Raw genomic sequence first — 18624 nt, forward strand, 5'->3', positions numbered from 1 at the left:
CATGCAGCACTGACAGTGGCCTCAAATGGCAGTGGCTGGAGCACTGTTGGGCACCAAAGCACTTCAAAGTGGTCCATGGAGCTGTGCCAACGGTGAAGCTTCTGTGCCATGGATCTGAGCTGCTTCCTGCTCGTGGTAGCCTGTTTTTGGAGGTGTTTTGTGAGCTGCTAACCTCAGCCAGCCCCCTGCTCCATTGCTGTCTTTGTCACATGGGTCACCGGTAAATTCAGCGTGGTCAAACCGGCAGAGGATTCTATCATCATTCACACTCCGTTAGCATTCCTGACCACATCTCCCTTGCCAGAGGCCTACGTTGACACGTGCTCTCCTTGCAACCAGTTCAGCACACAGCTTTGGCTGTGTAACGGGTTCCCCCTTGGTAGGTCCTCCCGCTCTTTCGGCCATAGGATCTCTGAACGCTCTGCCCTAGGTGCTACTGGCAGCTATCTCCTCTGGCGCCGACGTTCTCCCCGCTGCTGAGGCACTGTCTGGATTTTCCCAGAATGCCCTGGCACAAGCACAGTTAGGCAGCGCGATGAGGGCCGCGGCCCAAGCCCGGCTGACACCTGGGTACGTCTCAGAAGAAAGCTGCTCAGCCCTGTTTCTTGTGAACAAGTCAGGTGATTGGGTTGATTAAAAACCCCACATTTTCAGTACAGACAGGACCGTGGCCAGTTCTGGGTAGCTCCTCAGTCAAGGCCCAGACAGCTGGTAAAGCAATAACACTCTCAGGAAAAGCAGGATGGAATCCTTGGCGCTAGGAAGCTCATACTGCTGGATCCCTAAGGCAAGCACCAGGGACCATTACATTGTGTGCTCTTGCGTATTAGTAAGTTATTCATGCCCTGGTGTGTTGGTGAACTGGAACCTCCTGCAGCAGGAATGAATGAATGGTCGGTGCTGGAAAATAATGTTCTGTCCTCTTACAGGATTCCTGGGAAGCTGAGAGAAGGACACCTCTGTCCATTTGTAAGGAACAGAGAGATCTGGGAGTAGAAAAATGTAAGAGACAAGCCAGTGATAGCGTAGCGTACTGGTTTATTTGTATGAGCCCCACTGCCCTCGGCTGGATGAAATCGGAAGTGCTGTAGTGTGTGTGATTATTAGGGCAGAGACTGATTTACAATTAACCTGAGAACCCTCAAAATCAAAGGTTTTCACATTTCATTCACTTAGATATTGCAAAGCTCAAATATCAAAAATGGACCTTTCTGCCCCACCTCCCCATCCAAATGCAGGAGCATGTCAGAGCGATAACAAACTCAGTTTCTTTCAAGAATGCTCCCATTTTCAAGAAAGTGCCTCCCAAATGCAAACATTTGTTTAGACCAAGAGCAGGGTTGTGGGTTTTTTTTCCCTGTTAAAACATGCAAATGTTTTCCTGTTCTGATGTAAAACCTGTCAGGCTGCAGTCAGCACAATTCTGGAACTGATCAAGGCCCCACCACAAAGCTGTGAGTCATTATGTGGGTTTTTTTTTTAATTTCACAAAAGAATATTTGCTATTTTTGCACAACCCTGACAATGGTCTTGCCTCCAACGAGTATCTTAAAAATAACAAGCAAGGACCAACTGCACTGTTGGCTCTAGGGCAATTTCCTAGGGACGTGTGGTTTGTGGGCACACCGTGCTCACTGCTCTTTCCACATACTGCATATATGGGCTCCTTTAGATGACCAGCAAAGTGGCTGTGATTTTTTTTGTGGTCGTACGTTGTTACAGGTGGAAACCACAGTTTGGACTATCTACACAAACAAGCTAGCCAGGTCCATGTTTGTAGCTATTTCTACACTCCCAGTTGACATTCCACCTTTCTTCATTAGGGGATAGCGCCCCCAGAACCATGAGCTGACAGCCAGGCAGTAGTTCCCAATATTGAAATGTTTATCTTGGACTTACAGCTTTGTAGAAGTTGCAGCTGCAGTGATGAAGGAACAGGGCATCGTAGGGCAATTGGACTGGCCGGTGAGCATCCACCTATCAAGCGATGCAGAGGGACTGGCTGGGTGTCAGTGGATTAGTAATGATACTGTATATAGCACTTTCATCTCCAGGCTGCTTGTGACTGAAAATGGACCACGGACTATTCCATGGCTTGTAGGAAATGAGCTGGTTTCTGTTCAGTGGACAGGTGTCCACATCACGGGAGCCACCATCCCAACTGGCACTAACTGGCCCATTTTCTGGCAGTCTTAGCTGAAGGCCCAAGGGCTGACCGAGCCATGGAGACAGGACTGCCTCAGCAACATGCTGGGCAGTCAGCTGGGGGCAGGTTAACTTGCTCCTGCCTGGACTGTGGCTGTCAAGACTTCAAGCTCTGGTGTGGTCAGCCATTTAGGAACTCTGCCCGCACTAAATTCACACCGTTCTTTTTAAAATCAGTTTTGTAAGACCAACACAACTCATAAAAGCTGTAGCTCACGAAAGCTCATGCTCAAATAAATTGGTTAGTCTCTAAGGTGCCACAAGTACTCCTTTTCTTTTTGTGATCTCTAGATCAGCCTCAGAGGAGCTAAAAAGGTGCTACTTTTGTTTAAAAAGGTGTAAACATAGAGGGGGCTGAACCAGAAAGCCAGCTCCACATCCTCTGTCTTTTTTGGAGGGGTTCAATAGTAGATCCAGATTTTGTAAACGGTCCTTAAATTTATAGAGCTGACCCAAAGCTCTCCCCCTGCACATCCCTTGCACCTTTAGGCCATCTGAGATCTGGATCCAGATTCTGCAGCTTCTGCCAATCTTGGTGTAAAATACAAAAAGGCATGTTCCCCTCTTCCATTGCACCTGACCTCTAGTAGCTAATTTTGGCATGCACCCAGCCTGAGTGAATGTCATGCCATTTCTGTAGCACACAGCGGACTGACAAGGAATTTGGCTTGCAAACGAAGCTTATGTCCCAGCCGGGCTCTGCACTGACTCCCGGTTCTTGACTTCCAGCTGTTGCAGTGGCTAAATGTTGCTCAGGTTTATAATCTCCCTGTTGGTAAAAGCCTTGTGCCTTCAAAGGCTGTGAAAGGGGATGTGCATGGTGCAGGCTCAGACGCAGTGAGCTACCTCAGTGCCTTCTTTCCCATACAGATTGCCTATGTTCTTGGAAGCAGCTTCCCTCAAGCCACCGTCATCTATCACTGTTTGTGCACAAAAGCCTGTGATGTGTCGCATGGAGCGCTAGTTAATTACTGAAGTGACACGAACAGATGGTGCAAGCAGCAATACAGGGAGGTGCTAGGAAGTACGGTCTCGCTTCCATTGTCACCGAGGTAGAAATTTGGCACGGGCAGGTATGCTGGTGCAAAACGCACTGAATTGCAGCCCGGAGCCTCTGCAAAGTGGATGTGCACAACCGCAAGCAGCCACAAAACACAGTCAGAATGTGACCTACTTTGTAAACGGAGGCCACTTGTCTCTGGCATGTCTTGCAGGACTCCGGGGACAAAACTCAGGTCAGCATTGCTGCTTGAGGAGAGTAGAAGGTTACTCTGTTTGGGCTACAATAAAAACCAATCAAACAAACTCAGCTTTGAAAGCAAGAGAGTCAGAAGTTTGATCTAGTAGCTAGAACACAGGACTGGGGCTTAAGAACAACTGAGTTGTAATCCCAGCTCTGCCCCATATCCTGTTGTAGGTTTGGGCAAGTCACGTAAACGTTCTGTGCCTTAGAGCTGAGCAATGGGGGTAATCCTACTTACCCTGTAGAGGGTTAACGAGATAATATCTGGAAGGTGCTTTGGACGTGAAGGGTGCTCTATGACTGAGGATCATCATTATTAAAACTCCAGTGCTTTGCAAAACCTCAGCAAAAAGAAAAAGCACCCTACAGCACGAATAATAATGCAGCTGTAGACCGTCATGTACTTTACATGATGTGTGTATTTCTTTACTTTCTTCCGCTGTGTCTACTGCCATTCCCTGCCCTTGCCAATACAGGTGAGGTTGTATGAGGGTAGCAAGGGTGAGAACTAAGCTGTAGACAGGGTCCCAGCATTTAAACAATTGTGTTGTTTAGACCACGGGGGCTAGACTGGCTCTGAGCCAGCTGAACAGTTGAGCGTCCAGACATGGCTTAAAGGGCTGCGAGTGGCAGGGACGGGCCTGCTCTAACCCTGCTGGTGCTGGGTCTATGAGAATGGCTCAGCTCTGGGATTAGCTGCCTGGGGGCTGCGTCTACACTGTCCACGCTACAGCGCTGTAGCGCCGGTGTGTAAACACCGCGGCCCCGGGGGCGAGCCGGAGCCCGCAGGCGGCCCTACGAGAGCCCGGGCGGGCCCCCGGCTCTGAGCGGCGAGGAGAGCTCCGCCGCCCGCCCGGGGCTCGGCTCGGCTCGGCTCGGCTCCTGAGCCGCGGCCCGTCGCCGCCGGGACGTCATCAGCGGGGGCCGGGCGGGCCCAGCGCTGCCGGCAGAGGCCGCAGATGGCGGCGCCCTCGGCCCCGCGGCCGCCCCGGCCCCGCAAGGAGCCGCAGCCGCTGGTCATCCCCCGGAGCGCGGCCGAGGAGCAGCGGCTGCGGCTGGAGCGGCTCATGAAGAACCCGGTGAGCCGCGCCGAGCCCCCGGCCCTCCCTGCCCGGCCCGACCCCGGCCCCCGGCCTCGGCCCGGCCCGACCCCCCCGGCCCGACCCCGACCTCGCCCCCCGGCCTCGGCCCGACCCTCCCTCCCTTACCCGGCCCCGGCCTGACCTCGCCCCCCGGCCCGACCCTCTCTCCCGACCTCGCCCCCCGACCTCGTCCCCCGGCCCGGCCCTCCCTTCCTTACCCGGCCCCGGCCTGACCTCGCCCCCCGGCTTGAGCCGGCCCCCACTGACCCTCCCTCCCGGCCCGGACCGGCAGCCTGAACTGCCCCGGCCCCCACTGACCCGCCCCGTCCTGACCCTCCCTCGCGGCCCCGGCCCGGACCTCCGACGGCCCCGGCCTAATCTCGCCTCCCGGCCCGGGCCGACCCTCCCTTCCTTACCCGCCCCCCGGCCTGACCTCGCCCCCCGGCCTGAGCCGGTCCCCACTTACCCGCCCCGGCCTGAGCCTCCCTCCCGGTCCCCCGGCCTGAGCCTCCCTCCCGGTCCCCCGGCCTGACCCGCCCCGGCCCCCACTGACCCGCCCCGGCCCCAGCCCGGCCCCCCGGCCCCCACTGACCCGCCCCGGCCTGACCCTCCCTCTTGGCCCCGGACCCCCGGCCTGAGCCGCCACGCCCTGGCCCCGGCCCGGCCTGAGCCTCCCTCCCGGCCCCCTCGGCTTGAGCTGCCCCCCCCCCCCCCAGCCTGGCCCGGCCCCGGCCTCCTAGACTGACCCGCTCCCCACTGACCTGGCCTGGCCCCTGCCCGACCCCGGACTGACCCGCCCCCCTCCCAGCCCCCTGGACTGATCCCCATCCCAGCCCCTGACCTGACCAGCCCCCCCAGCTGACCCGCCGCGACCGAGTCTTCTGGCCTGGCCCCCGGACTGACCCACTGCACCGAGCCCAGACTGATTCTTTCCCCCCTTTCCCCCTGCCCGGGGTACCCCAGCCCTCCTCTCCTGAACCAAACTCCCTTTCCCTGACCCTCCTCCCTCTGCTGGGTGGCTTGGACCACACCCCTCTCCCACAGGACTGGTTCCACCTGGTACTGCCCCCACCATCTCTGTCCTGGGGCATCCTGATCCCACCTCTGGGAACTAATTCCCCCTTGCTGCCCAGGACCATCCCAATCCTTTTCCCCAAACTGAAGTTGCTCCCTGTGGTGGGGGCCCAAACCGACTCCCTGGGACTGGGTCCCCAGCAGGAACAACCTCTCTCCTTGTGCTGGAGGCCTGGATCAACCCCCCCCCACCCCACCCAGGACTGATCCCCTATACCCCTTGGCTGGAGGCACCTCAGTCCCTCCTCCCCGGCAGACTGATTCCCCCATACCTCTGTGATTGGGGCATCCTGATTCTCCTCCTCCCCCCCCCCTCCCCGCCTGGGGGGGAACTGGTTCTCCCATGCCCTGTCTTGGGTAGACACCGTAACCCTCCTTTGTGTTTGTTGGGAGGAAATCCCAAATTCAGTATGTTTGTGGGGGGGGTGGCTGGCACTGACCTCCAGTTCCCATTCTGGGGGTACACCCTGACTCCTGTCCCCTGGGGCCACTGATCCCCAATTCTTCTGCTGGGGGAGAAGAGCTAGCACGGTTCTGCTTCCACTAAGGTCTGTGCTGACATGGAGAGATTCCACCATTGGGCGTGTATCAGCTTTCGTTAATGCATTAAACCGTCACTCTCTGCCCAGAGGAGATATTGATGGTTGGCTTGTTTCTTATTGTAGGATAAGACTGTTCCAATTCCTGAAAAACTAAATGAATGGGCACCACGCCCTCCCCCGGAATTTGTGAGAGATGTTATGGGTAAGGGCACTATTCTTCAGTTTTTTGATCGAATGGCCTAATCCTAGATGAATGTGTAATAAAGACAGGGGAGAGAGCTCTTCTGCTGTCTACCTTTGTTAAGAAAAGCAGCCAGGGACATGCTTTTGGTCACATTTTTCCAAGTTCTTTTTATTAGTCTATGTTGTGGCTGTTTATTTTCAGAGTGAAATGTGAACAGCACCTAAGCCTCCCCAGAAAGGAGGGTGCACTTCTGACTGTGTGGGTAAAGGCAAGGTGCTGCTGTATCAATAGTAAGTAGTAACTCTGTCCTCCTCTAGGATCTCAAAGTGCTTCGGAGATACTAATTCAGACCTGTTTTGGGACCGTGTCTCTGTTAAGTACTTTGCTGAATTGAGGCCTTAAAGAGGTGGTTTAGCAATCAAAGGGAAGGGACCGACCCTGCAGTGAGAGTCCGGGAGCAGGTTGATGCCAGAAAGAGGGAACTCCAAGGATCACTTTAAAAGAAAATGCAGGGGGGAGCCAATTATAACTATAATACCATTATTGCCATAAAAGATGTGTGGTGAGTAGACTACAAAGGCTTCATTACCACTGTATTTGCTCTACCTTCCTGACTTTGTATAAGACCTGTATTTGGAAAAGGAGGGTGGCGGGGGGGAGGGACTGGTCTGTGTGAGCATAGCAGGACAAGATGCCCAGTCAACCTACCATTACGTGAAACAGGGTGGGAGATGAGTGAGTCTCCATGGCCCATTCGGCTGAGACTGATGGCAAGAGGTCTAGTGAATGAATTAATGGAGGTGATGGTTTTGTGATGTGGGCTGCTGACCAACAGAAACTGGACTGAGCCACTGGGTGTCTCATAGCTCACTCTGGCTTTCAAACCGTGTTGACCTTGGCTGGATAAAAATCGATGATAAAGATATGCAGTTACCAACTTGTGATGGTCTTTACTTCCTACAATCCCTCAGTCAGTTGTATCCCATAGGCATCCATTTGGGAGCGTCTTAGACCAGGGACATTTTTACAACTGGAGTTTTGTTAAACTCAGTCTCCAAACACAAGCCCCAGGGCTGCTGAGTCCTTTCAGAGCTCAGTGGACTCTGCTGCTGCACCCTGGGCCATTCCCTTTGATCTCCTCTGCAGATGTCAGTGCTTAAAGGGGCAGAATTTAGGTGAATCTTACTCTGACCTTCCCTTAGGAGGTGCTATGTATACAGTGTGACATGTTTTGGGCCCTTTGGGGTGTCGCCTGATGTGCTGGGGTGCCACTGAGTCAGCCTATTCTGCCAGCCTGGGTCCCCTTTACCCGGCCTTGCTGGGCTAGGCTCACAAGCCTCTTCCAGCCAAGCACACAGGTAGGGCCACACCCAGATGCACAGAGAGATAGAGATCCGCTCTGGAAAGAGTCAGCCTTAGGGGCTTGCCCCAACACTCTGGTGCCCGCTCCCTTTAAGGGGCACAAACCCAAAGGTTTTATGAAGTTCAACCCTGCCCTCAGTCTGGAAGGAAATATGCTCAACTTCTTCCTCCCCACCCCGGTTAGAAATTACCTAAACTGGGTTATATTATAAACAAGAAATAAGCGTATTAACTACAAAAGGTGAATTTTAAGTGAATATAAGAGATATAGAACAAAGCAGATTACTGAGCAAATAAACCAAAGTACGCAAGCTAAGCTCAATATACTTAAGAAACAGGTTACAAAATATAAATTCTCACCCTAAATGTTGTTTTAGGCAGGTTGCAAAGTTACTGCGATTCACAGTTCCAGTTATAGTCCTTTTCAGACTGGACCCCTGTCTGTCTGCTCCCCCCCCCCCGCCCCCCCTTCCCTTCAGGTGGCTTTAGCAGTCCCTCGTCTTGGGCAGACAGGCCATGGAGAGGAGGAGCCACATTTGCCTTCCTCCCCACCCTTAAATAGGATTTACATAAGGTGGGAGTCCTTTGTTACCCAAACTTGACCCCCCCCCCCCTTCCCTTCCAGTGGGAAGTTACAAGAAATCCCAGGTAATGTTTAGTATCCGGTGACAAGACCACCTGACTCTGTAGTATCACAGTATGTCCGCAGGAAGGCCAAGCCTTTTCACAGTCCATTGTCCTTGCTGGTGGGTCATCAGCCCCGTCTGACTTTTCAAATTTGTTGTACCTGAAATGTTAGCAGTGGGCATCGCCCAAAGTAGCATAGTTGAAATACAGATACGTAGTCAATATTCCTAACTTCAGATACAGAAATGACATAGGCATACAAATTGGATAATCACATTCAGTAAATTATAACCTTTCCAATGATATCTTACATGAGCCATCTTGTATAAAGTACATCTCGGTTATGTCCTATTCATATCATAAGCATATTTTCATAAAGAATATGGAGTGAAACGTCACATACAATACTAAGAGTAGCAGACTATCTAATGATCCTTGTGCCATTGGCAGGTTCTAGCGCCGGAGCCGGCAGTGGGGAATTCCATGTGTACCGACATCTTCGTCGGCGAGAGTACCAGAGGCAGGATTTCATGGATGCCATGGCTGAGAAGGTAAGCAGGCCCCTTATTGCGGTCAGTTGTCTGATTACTCAGTGTTCATTGCACTCTTTTTCTAAGAGTGTGAAATCAGATGAACTTCAAGGTGGCTGTTTTTCCTAATATGGGATATGTGTGGAAAACCAGCAATAACACATCTGGCTCTTTGCATCAGACCATGCCATCCTCTCTCTGTAGTGGGGGACCCTGCTGGAGGTGGACTAAGCCAGAGTGCTTGTGCCCCCATTCCCAGTTATGACTTTAAAATGCTTTAAAAATCAATAGAAACATGAGTAGATTCTTCCCAGCCAACAAAGTGAGCAGCATTGGTTATGCTTCCTTGGTTAGCAGCCCTCGACTTACAAGGACAGCATCAAAACAAGTACTTCTATAAAGTCAGGAATCAAAAACTGCACGCTCCTGGGCTTGCTCTTAAGGCCTGGACCAGGGATGCATTAGCACTGCTGTCCCATGGATCTTTGTCCTTCAGTTGATTTCCCCTTTCAGCACATCTTTCAAAGTCAGTTGATTCGTATGTTGCTGCTGATGTCTTCCATGTTGTTCCCTCATTTTTTTGCTATATAATTTTCTAGGACCGAATCCTCAGGTTCTTGCTGCAATTGATGTTGATTAGGTCCCCACCCCCTCCCCTTTCCCCTTCCCCTCTCAGTTAAGGATCTTGGAATTTGGCTGTTAAATTTTATAAAGAACATTTTTCTCATCGATACACATTTTTAAATATAAAAAGGCACCCACACCAAACCTGCTGGCAAATCTTTCCAGTGTGTCTGCTAAGAGACTTCTCCCTACATTGAAGTATAATTTATATAATCACATTTTGTTTAGATTGTAACCAAAATGTCATCTGGTCCATTGCAGCAAAAACTGGATGAGGAATACCAGAAGAAACTGGAGAAGAATAAGATGATTGCAGAGGAGCAGACAGCAAAACGCAGAAGGAAGCGGTGAGAGCAAACTGTTCCCAGGAGACAGAACATAGAAACTCTAAATGCTTTATGTCCTGCCTGTAGCTACATACTTTGACTAAATGCTGTCTTCCGCTGTCCAGATCTTTCAGCTCAGATGTCTGGCTACAGAGATCAGTTTCAAAAGTGTGGCCATTAAAAGTTTCTTAAGTGAGTGTCTGTAGCACTTGGCGCCAAGAACTTTAAGTTCAGAAAACAACTGTGCATCTTGAGTATTTGCAGGGGTACGAGCCTGCAGGGAAAAAGCCGACAACTTTGTAGATCAGCGTTCCGTATAAATCATCATGATTTATCCAGCTCCTTGTTTCATGTGGATGCTCAGAAAGACTGCAGATCAGATTTACTACGTTAGTTGACTATTTAAGTCAGCAGTACTGTGTGTGCTCTCTTATACCAGTATTGAATTTAGCTCTGAAAATATACCAAATATATGGTTTCAGAGTAACAGCCGTGTTAGTCTGTATTCGCAAAAAGAAAAGGAGTACTAGATAAGATATTACCAGCAGGAGAGTGGGGTGGGGGGAGAGAAAACCTTTTGTAGTGATAAACACCCATTTTTTTTCATGGTCTGTGTGTATAAAAACATCTTCTGTATTTTGCACAGTATGTATCCGATGAAGTGAGCTGTAGCTCACAAAAGCTTATGCTCGAATAAATTGGTTAGTCTCTAAGGTGCCACAAGTACTCCTTTTCTTTATACCAAATATATGGAACCACTGGTTAATGTGAAATATTTAAAACCACATTATAACTGACTGCCATCCATCAGCATGTATGAGATTGACACACACAAATTCCTGTTAACAAGCGTGCTCCAGGAATTGTATCGGAATGATGGAGGCATGTGAAGTCTGCAATTTTTGTTTAGTACAGTGTCTTTTTAAAACATCCTGGCAACCTAGAGGACTGAATTTTCAGAGGTGTTGAGCCCCTGCAGCTTCTATTCACTACCACTGGAGGCCAGTGTTCAGTTTTCTAGTGCCTGAAAGGTGCTACCAGCTGTTGAAAGGCCTGTGAAATCAGTTGCTGGTCTCAGTTAATGTATCTGCACAAGTATCCACATCACAAACAGCCTTGTCACCCTTGACTCTTACTGGTCCCTTGTCAGCATTCTTGACATAAGGGCCAAGGAGAGAATGAGCTCTGGAGACTGAAATTCCCTCCTACGCCTAGAGGTGCTGCCTTTAGGGTAGAGCTGAAGCATGCTGCTGGGGAGATGAGTTTGTAATAGGTCAGTGTAGTTAGAGAGATGATTTCAAGTTAAAAACTTGTATATAAAAAATTTAACACTTTTTTTTTTTTTTTTAAATGTTCGGCTTTTAACAAACTGACTTTGCCATTCTGTTCGCTTTTTGGGCTTTTTATCTTGGATAATGAAAATAGATGAGTCACGTTCATTTTTGTTTTGTGTCTGTTCCATTTTCAGGTTCTCCTTTACTAGCATGTGGGTTGCAAGTCCGGGAAATGGCTAAAAAACAAAGTTTTAAGTTGGAATAAAAATCACTTGGGAACATTTCTGTTGGTCTTGTTTTGTCAAACTTCACTCTCACTAAGCGGAAATTTGAGGCCAGATTTGACCTGAACTTGGCTTTTAAAGGCCAAGTTTCAAACCTGACAGCAGCGTATCGTCTAACACATTAAAATGTGCCACGAGATCGAAATGCTGGAATTTGCACACTCAAGTGTGTTTTCTTGTTTTACAGCCAAAAGTTAAAAGAGAAGAAACTGCTGGCTAAGAAAAGTAAACTTGGGCAAAAGAAGCAGCAAGAAGGTCAGTGGAATAGAGTTTTCCCCTTTTTGGGGGCTCAGTTCTGCTCTCCAATACAAGGGCAATAGCTGACTTTTTTATTTTATTTTATTTTTTTCCCACTGCTGAGCCTGCAGTTTGTGCCTGTGTGATGGAGGACAAGCTAAGCTGTTAAACTTGAAATTTCAGTATAATTTTCAAAATCCCCATTGAAATTCACTTAGGAGGGGGCTAAGCTGTAAATCACGTGGGATATGTCCATGCAGCAGCTGGGGGAGACAGACACGCTAGCTCTGCTCCAGCTAGTGGAGTAGCAGTAGCTATGTGGACAGAGCGGCACAGACTCCCCCACCACAGTACAGACCAAGAGGGTTGAGCGGGCGTGTACGCGGCCCACGCTGCAATGTCCACACCGCTATTTGTAGTGTGCTAACTTGAGCAGAACTAGCGCGTCTGTCTGTCCGGGCTGGGAAGCAGCCTCCCTGCTGCAATGTGGACATATCCTTAGGTGCTTCTGAAAATGTTACCCTTCATTCAGAATATCGCAGACCTACCAACTGGTTCCATTTGCTCCTTAACTGCAGCAAACGTTGGTGTTTTCCTCCGGTGATGCTGTTGCAAATGTTTTGGCTCAGTCAAACCGAGAACTTGGAGAATTAGAGCATTTTACAAAAGGCATTTTTTAAAAGGAATCGGACTACATGAAAATAGTCTTGTGCATTGAGGACAGGACAGAAAAATTAGAACCACACTGAGGAAAAAACTTCATACTGTGTGGCCAGCCAGAAACTGACTTATGGTAGGTACTGCATATAAAAGAGTGGTCTATTCAGTACCATCTGTGTTCCACATATAGAAAGAAACATCCAAAATTCTATAGTTCTTCTGTTTAAATCTGGAAAATTAGGTATTTTAGTAAGATCAAGATCACTGATTTGAGAATCCAACACTTGCTGACTAGGTAGCCCTAGCGAGAGCACTATGACTTTCTTTTCTTAGAAATAACTGCACTTTGTGGCTTTGAATTATGATTCCACAGGAAGTCTTTGAGGGCTGTAGCTATGCTGACAGGTTTGCTAGATGTGTGAATATTTCTGCTTTTAAAGAACACATCTGTTTGAACCTGACATTTGCCAGCCTGTGACCTATTAAATCAGAGGGTCAATCCTTGGCGTACTTCCTCTGAAGTGACATTACAGGTGGATTTGGTCCCTTTGAACTCAGTTCGTTACTTTGTTGTGGAGCTTGATCTTGAGGGGAATGTAAATTTCAGTGTCTTTATTTTGACTAGTGTCATATTTAACTAAAATTATGTACTGGTGAGGGTGGAATTTGCTGCATCAGGGACTGGTGATGTGATGAGGAGTCTTTCACATCTAGGTTATTGGTCTGAACTAGCATCACAGTTGGCTCTAACGGGCAGCCATCTTGGAAGCCTCAGCAAAGATCACGCTCCCCTCTGTCTTCTAGAGAGTGCCCTTCCAAAGCAAAGTGGAAGCTTATTGGTTGGATTGGGTAGGGAAGCTTGTTCTCTGAATAAATAGGACTTCAGTCTCCAGGACTGTGAATCCAACTACTGTCGCCTTCACTTTGGTTTTTTTAAAATAAAGTATGGTGCCTAATATCAAGTGGCATTACACAGCTTCACCAGTTGGTGGTATCAAACTACTAAAAAAATAAATGCTGTGTGCAAGGGTTGGCGCTTGGGATGAGTACTGTTGTGTCCTAAACCAATTCAGGTGCAGGAGCTGGAGAGGGGTGATAGGAGGGATTTTTGGATCAAGGGTCATAGAATCATAATCCTAGAATATCAGGGTTGAAAGGGACCTCGGAAGGCCATCTAGTCCAACCCCCTGCTCAAAGCAGGATCAGTCCCCAGTTTTTGCCCCAGATCCTTAAATGGCCCCCCAAGGATTGAACTCACAACCCTGGATTTAGCAGGCAAATGCTCAAACCACTGAGCTATCCCTCCCCCTATTTTATCCAACCAAAGGTCATCATTGGGGTTCTAAATGGTCCCAGGTCTGGTCCTTCTCCAACAGATTGAAACTTGGGATGCTTTTTCATGAACCTGGTTTGCAACGCATACCCCCAAAGAGCTCAGCATACTCCTAAGCAAGGCCAAACGTGTCAATCTGTTGCAGATCCCAGCATAGTTATAATAGCTGTGATCTTGAACGGGCATTACCTAGTGGTACGAGGAGTGCTAGTAATTAGGAGCAATGGGATACAATTAAGAAGATGTAGCTGCAGGTGGGTGAGGGAGTATTCCTGACAGTGAGATTTTTCGGGTGCACCTATCATTTCACTTGGAAGCCTGTCCCATGGGGCCTTTAAAATTTAACTGGACCAAGTGTTGGTAAATACACGGTAGAGAGCAATCCTGCAATGACCCTTTAGGATTGGACAAGGTGGGTAACCTAATAAACTTTTTCTCTTCTAATTTCTGAGGTTAACCTACTGTTTAATACATTGGCGTGGAAGCCTTGTTACAGGTAATCAACATGTTCTCTTTACCCTTTTAGAGTCCGACCAGTCTCAAGAGCAACAGACCAGTGAGGAAGAAGATGAGGATACTAAGGAGGAGGAAGAGAAGGAGGAGGATGTAGAAGAACCCAGCTTTGTGATGGGAAGATGATGATAATGCAGTGGCAGCTGGAAACAACGTTCATTACTTTATGTTCAGGAACACAGAAGCTTTCATCTCAGCTGGACAGAACCCATTAGCATATATTGTACCTGCTTGACAGTGGAGGTGTGACCTTCACATCTGAGTCCCAAAGGCTTTTGGTAGAAGGCTGCCAAATAAGAGTATTTTCATAACTGCTTGTATAACTGCTGTGCAGTCTGCTATAAGGTTGCTCTAACGAGACAGCCACAAGCCTGCGTTACCCTAGAGTTCTTTCTAGCATGGCCCAAAGTGTTTTCTGGCTGAGATCTAAAACATATCCATCAACGTTTAGGGCAGAGTCTATCCTGAAGGCTGTGTACACAACATTCATTGAAATCAATAGGAATGGGATGTATGACTCTGAGGGCATAATTTAGCCTGAAGTAAAGATTGGTCTGGGCCTAAACTTCCCCACACTGTGAGTGTTTTCAATTTGGGGTTTTGTATTGGGCCCGTCTCTAACCCAAATAAGTCGGTTTCTGTTGCTAGACGGGTGTGAGAGGTATTTAAACAGAGGAACCCTTTTTTTTATTGCTCAGATGTGCCCTATTACTTTCTTTTAAATTTTTCTAGTAATAAAAAGGGAATGTCTGATTTCCTGTCTGCTCTTATTTGAATGTGATTTAACTAATACAAGAACCTCTTGCTTGCTGATTTTAAAGCTAGACTGAGGAGTTTTTAAAGTGCATGAACAATACTTTGTTTCATGGAGGTGGGGGGGGAAGCGTGTGAAATTCCAGGAAATCTAGAGTTACGGTAAAGGAGAAATACTTAACACTATGTGGCAATGCTGGGCCATCCCAGCCATGTTTGGATTAAGGGACAAAGAGATCAGTAGTGATACTGACGCTTAACATGGAAATAACAGAGTTGAGAGTGTAGGGAGTTGCTGTGTATACTGTGCCTTTAATTTTCTGAGAGGAGGAACTTTTTCTTCTAATTTTTCCAAAAGAAAGTAGGTCTGTAAACACTACAGAGCCAGTCATCTCTTAAGGGGGAGCAGCGTCTTTTTCTGTCCTGCTTTGAACCTTGTGTTGCTGTGTTAAATATTTTGCAGTCCTGGGGTACACACATCCTTCTCTTATAGACTGTCCTGGGGGCGGTCTCGGCAAAAAGGCCCAGCGCTGTGCAGCCTCAGGGTTGACCCACACTAGCAGAGCAGCTTGTCCTGCCACTGCTTGAACTGTGCCGTTATGTGGAGAGCGGACTTTAGGTTTCAGGAGCTGTCAATGTAGCACCTTCCATCTGCACTGACCAGTTAAACTAAAACAAAACCCATTATTGTGTCCATTGCCTGCACCTTGGATTGAAGAAAACAACTTTTATTTCTTTTTAACTTGGAAGTGCTGGTCATTTTTTGAATGCTTTTAGTCCAAGAGCTATTTTTTTTTCCCCTCAAGCCTTTGCTGATGCTGAGTTATCTTAAAATAACCTTAAAAGAAAGGGAGACTATTAGATCAGCCCTCAGCATCTGATGTTGCTGCCTGAAAGTTATTTAAATTCCAAGGCTTGTCCTTTGAAGGCGTTGTGCAGATTTCCTTTGTGGATGAGGACTGAAAGGTTTTTTCACCCACAGGTGACGGTGTGTTTATCTTTTTTCCTTTTCCTGTGAGCTCATGCGAGAGCTTAGTAATTGCTTTCGCCCACATAGTTGTTGAAGCGTTTAGTGTGCTATGATCAGTGGCATTTCCCCAGGGATCTTGGTACAGACATGAGGTAGGACGCTGTGCCTTCTGCTTGCTCCAAGCAGGCAGGAGGGTGGGCAAAATTTCCACACTAGGATGATTTGTAGGTGACAGGTAAAACATAGGTTATTTCCCACACTGTATGTGGGGAAAGGGAGGAGAGGAGTATGAGTCTCATGAATAACTGTACCCTGAGGCATTGCTTCTCTTCTGAGCTGTCATGTTGCTGGGCTGAATGAAATGAACGGGGTTTTTCATTAATTAAAGGCATGTGTGACACCTGAGAACTTCTGTCTGAATGGTGAAGATGGACTTGTGTCTATCCCACTACATTAGGGTTCAACTGCATTCAAGCTATGCCGACTGGTTCTGTCACCTTATGATTCCCTTAATGGCCTATAGTGAATTGTGTATGCACACATCTCCTTCTAAGAACATTTAAGCATGTGTGTGAAACTCAAAGGACTGAAGATGCACGACTGAAGATGAAATGTGTCCTGCTGTCTCCATCGCTGGCAGTCTTTTGGAGAGCTGAATGTGTGTGTGTGCCATTTCAAGCTATGTTTGGTGTGTGTTGCAAGAAATCCTGCAAGGAACTGTATAAGCTGCTTTAGGGATATGTTTCAAGGGTGTCTCTTACAGGACACAGACATTGTACAGTAAGTATCTATGCAGTATGTCTGCCCCCTGAACGCTAAGAGCACAGTCTGCTGTGGTGATCGTATAAAGGAAAATTAGTATTGTTATCCTCCTCATACAGAAAGGAAAACTGAAGTACAGCAGGGGAAGTGGCTTGTTCTGGGTCCTGTGAAAAATCGGTGGCAGAAACCCAGCTCTCTGGATTTCTAGTCCAAGGCAGTCTCAAATGAGGATTTGTAAAATAAAGGCTACAATGGTAAAACTGAGCAACTTTCAGCATCTCACCTTGAATGAATGTAAAAATTCAAGCTAAATGGTGAAAAGTAAATTAAAATACATATTTATATTATTGTAGGGCTAGGAATTATTTGGATTGGTGCTATCCCTTTAATTGGCTTTTGCTGTGTGTTTTTTCTTCTCTCCCCCCCCTCCCCCCCAAAGAAAATATGACTTTGACTTTGGGGGTCAAGCTGCCCCATTGTGCTACTTTTTCCTGGTAACTTCTGGTATGGAATGTGAATTTTCCTGCATCTCCTTTTTAAGTAAAGAACTACTCCTGCCTCTTCCCTGCAACACAATCCCCATCCCTGCTCCCTCCTACACGATTTCCAGCAGAGTCTGTAGAGAGAAGGTGCAACCCAGGGCGCCGTGCTCTGCCTTTGTTTCTGATGTACAAAGGGATACTTTCCTGTACTGCAGCCGAAGGTGGAGGTTACTGCCTTTCTGAGTTCATCTCAGCAGGACAAAAAGGGATGTTTTGTAAGGCAGAGGGATGATTGCTGGGGTGCATAATTATTTATTCTACAATAAAGCAACCGGGGTGGTTTTTTCCATTCTATTGAGTCCCTCTTGGCCTCGGTGCAAAGAATAGTGGTTACGTCAGAATAGGCTTGTGATGAAATTTTGATGCAACAGATTTGTGTCTTTTGATCTTCAAAAAAGCCTCCTTCAACGATTGTAGGCCCTGCAAACATGATTATCCGCTTGGTTGCTCCTGGGTCATTGGCTCTATCTGTGCTTGTATATAGCATGGCGCTGCAGCAGCCCAGTGCACTTCTCGATCTGATCCTTGTAAAACACACAGGGTATGGGCCTGGCCGTGTGGGGCCACTCCGTTCTCACCCCTGTAGTGCTCTGCAGGCAAGGGGCTATGCCTGCAGGGTGCTGGGCCCTGGGGGGCGAGGGTGTCTGCCCCTTGCAAGGTTGGGGAGATTGCCTACTTGTTGGGATTTCCCTGGAGAGTGGGGATGAATAGCGCCAACCCTGCAGTCCCCTTCCTGGCTCTGGGAGCGCGGGTGTTACACAATCCCCTAGCAGAGAGGTACCCCAGCGTGTGTGGCAGCTGTGGCACCCAGGGCCAGCACTGCAGGGTAGGGGGGACCCTCTGCACACTTCCTGCCCCATCCACTCCTGCCCCCCTGTGGGGTGAGCCCCCAGACTCCCCCTGGCCCCTCGAGAGAAAACCCCAGATTCCCTGGGCCCCCTCTATGGGGGTGAGCCCCAGACTCTCCCCAGCCCCCTCTATGGGGGTGAGCCCCAGATTCCCTTGGCCCCCTCTATGGGGGTGAGCCCCAGACTCTCCCCTGGCCCCCGAGAGAAAACCCCAGATTCCCTTGGCCCCCTCTATGGGGGTGAGCCCCAGACTCTCCCCAGCCCCCTCTATGGGGGTGAGCCCCAGACTCCCCCTGGCCCCCCGAGAGAAAACCCCAGATTCCCTTGGCCCCCTCTATGGGGGTGAGCCCCAGACTCTCCCCAGCTCCCTCTATGGGGGTGAGCCCCAGACTCCCCCTGGCCCCCCTGTGGGATGAGCCCCAGACTCCTCCTGCCCCCCACCAGAGAGAAAACCCTAGACTCTCCCGGCCCCCTCTATGGGGCTGAGCCCCGGACTCCCCCTGCCATCCTCATGCGTGGGAGGGGGGTGAGCCGCAGGCCCCGCCCATCGCGCCCCCACCCCGTCTGGAGCTGGGCGGCTCCGGTCACGTGGTGCGGGACTCCCCGGGTCACGTGGCGGCGGGGGTCCGGCGTTGCCTTGGCAGCGGCG

The 18624-nt window shown here is 49.1% G+C and overlaps 1 protein-coding gene across 1 annotated transcript; it reads left to right on the forward strand.

The window, feature by feature from the left end:
• Positions 1-4363: 4363 nt before the first annotated feature.
• Positions 4364-14853, forward strand: PRKRIP1 (PRKR interacting protein 1). The gene is made up of 6 exons (XM_048824342.2): positions 4364-4527; positions 6270-6348; positions 8770-8870; positions 9735-9820; positions 11545-11612; positions 14114-14853. Exons 1-6 carry the CDS (start codon positions 4408-4410, stop codon positions 14224-14226), a joined length of 567 nt encoding a protein of 188 aa, XP_048680299.1. The 5' UTR covers positions 4364-4407; the 3' UTR covers positions 14227-14853.
• Positions 14854-18624: the final 3771 nt, after the last annotated feature.

This window comes from Caretta caretta, chromosome 17, assembly GCF_965140235.1.
Source record: "Caretta caretta isolate rCarCar2 chromosome 17, rCarCar1.hap1, whole genome shotgun sequence".
NCBI lineage: Eukaryota > Metazoa > Chordata > Testudines > Cheloniidae > Caretta > Caretta caretta.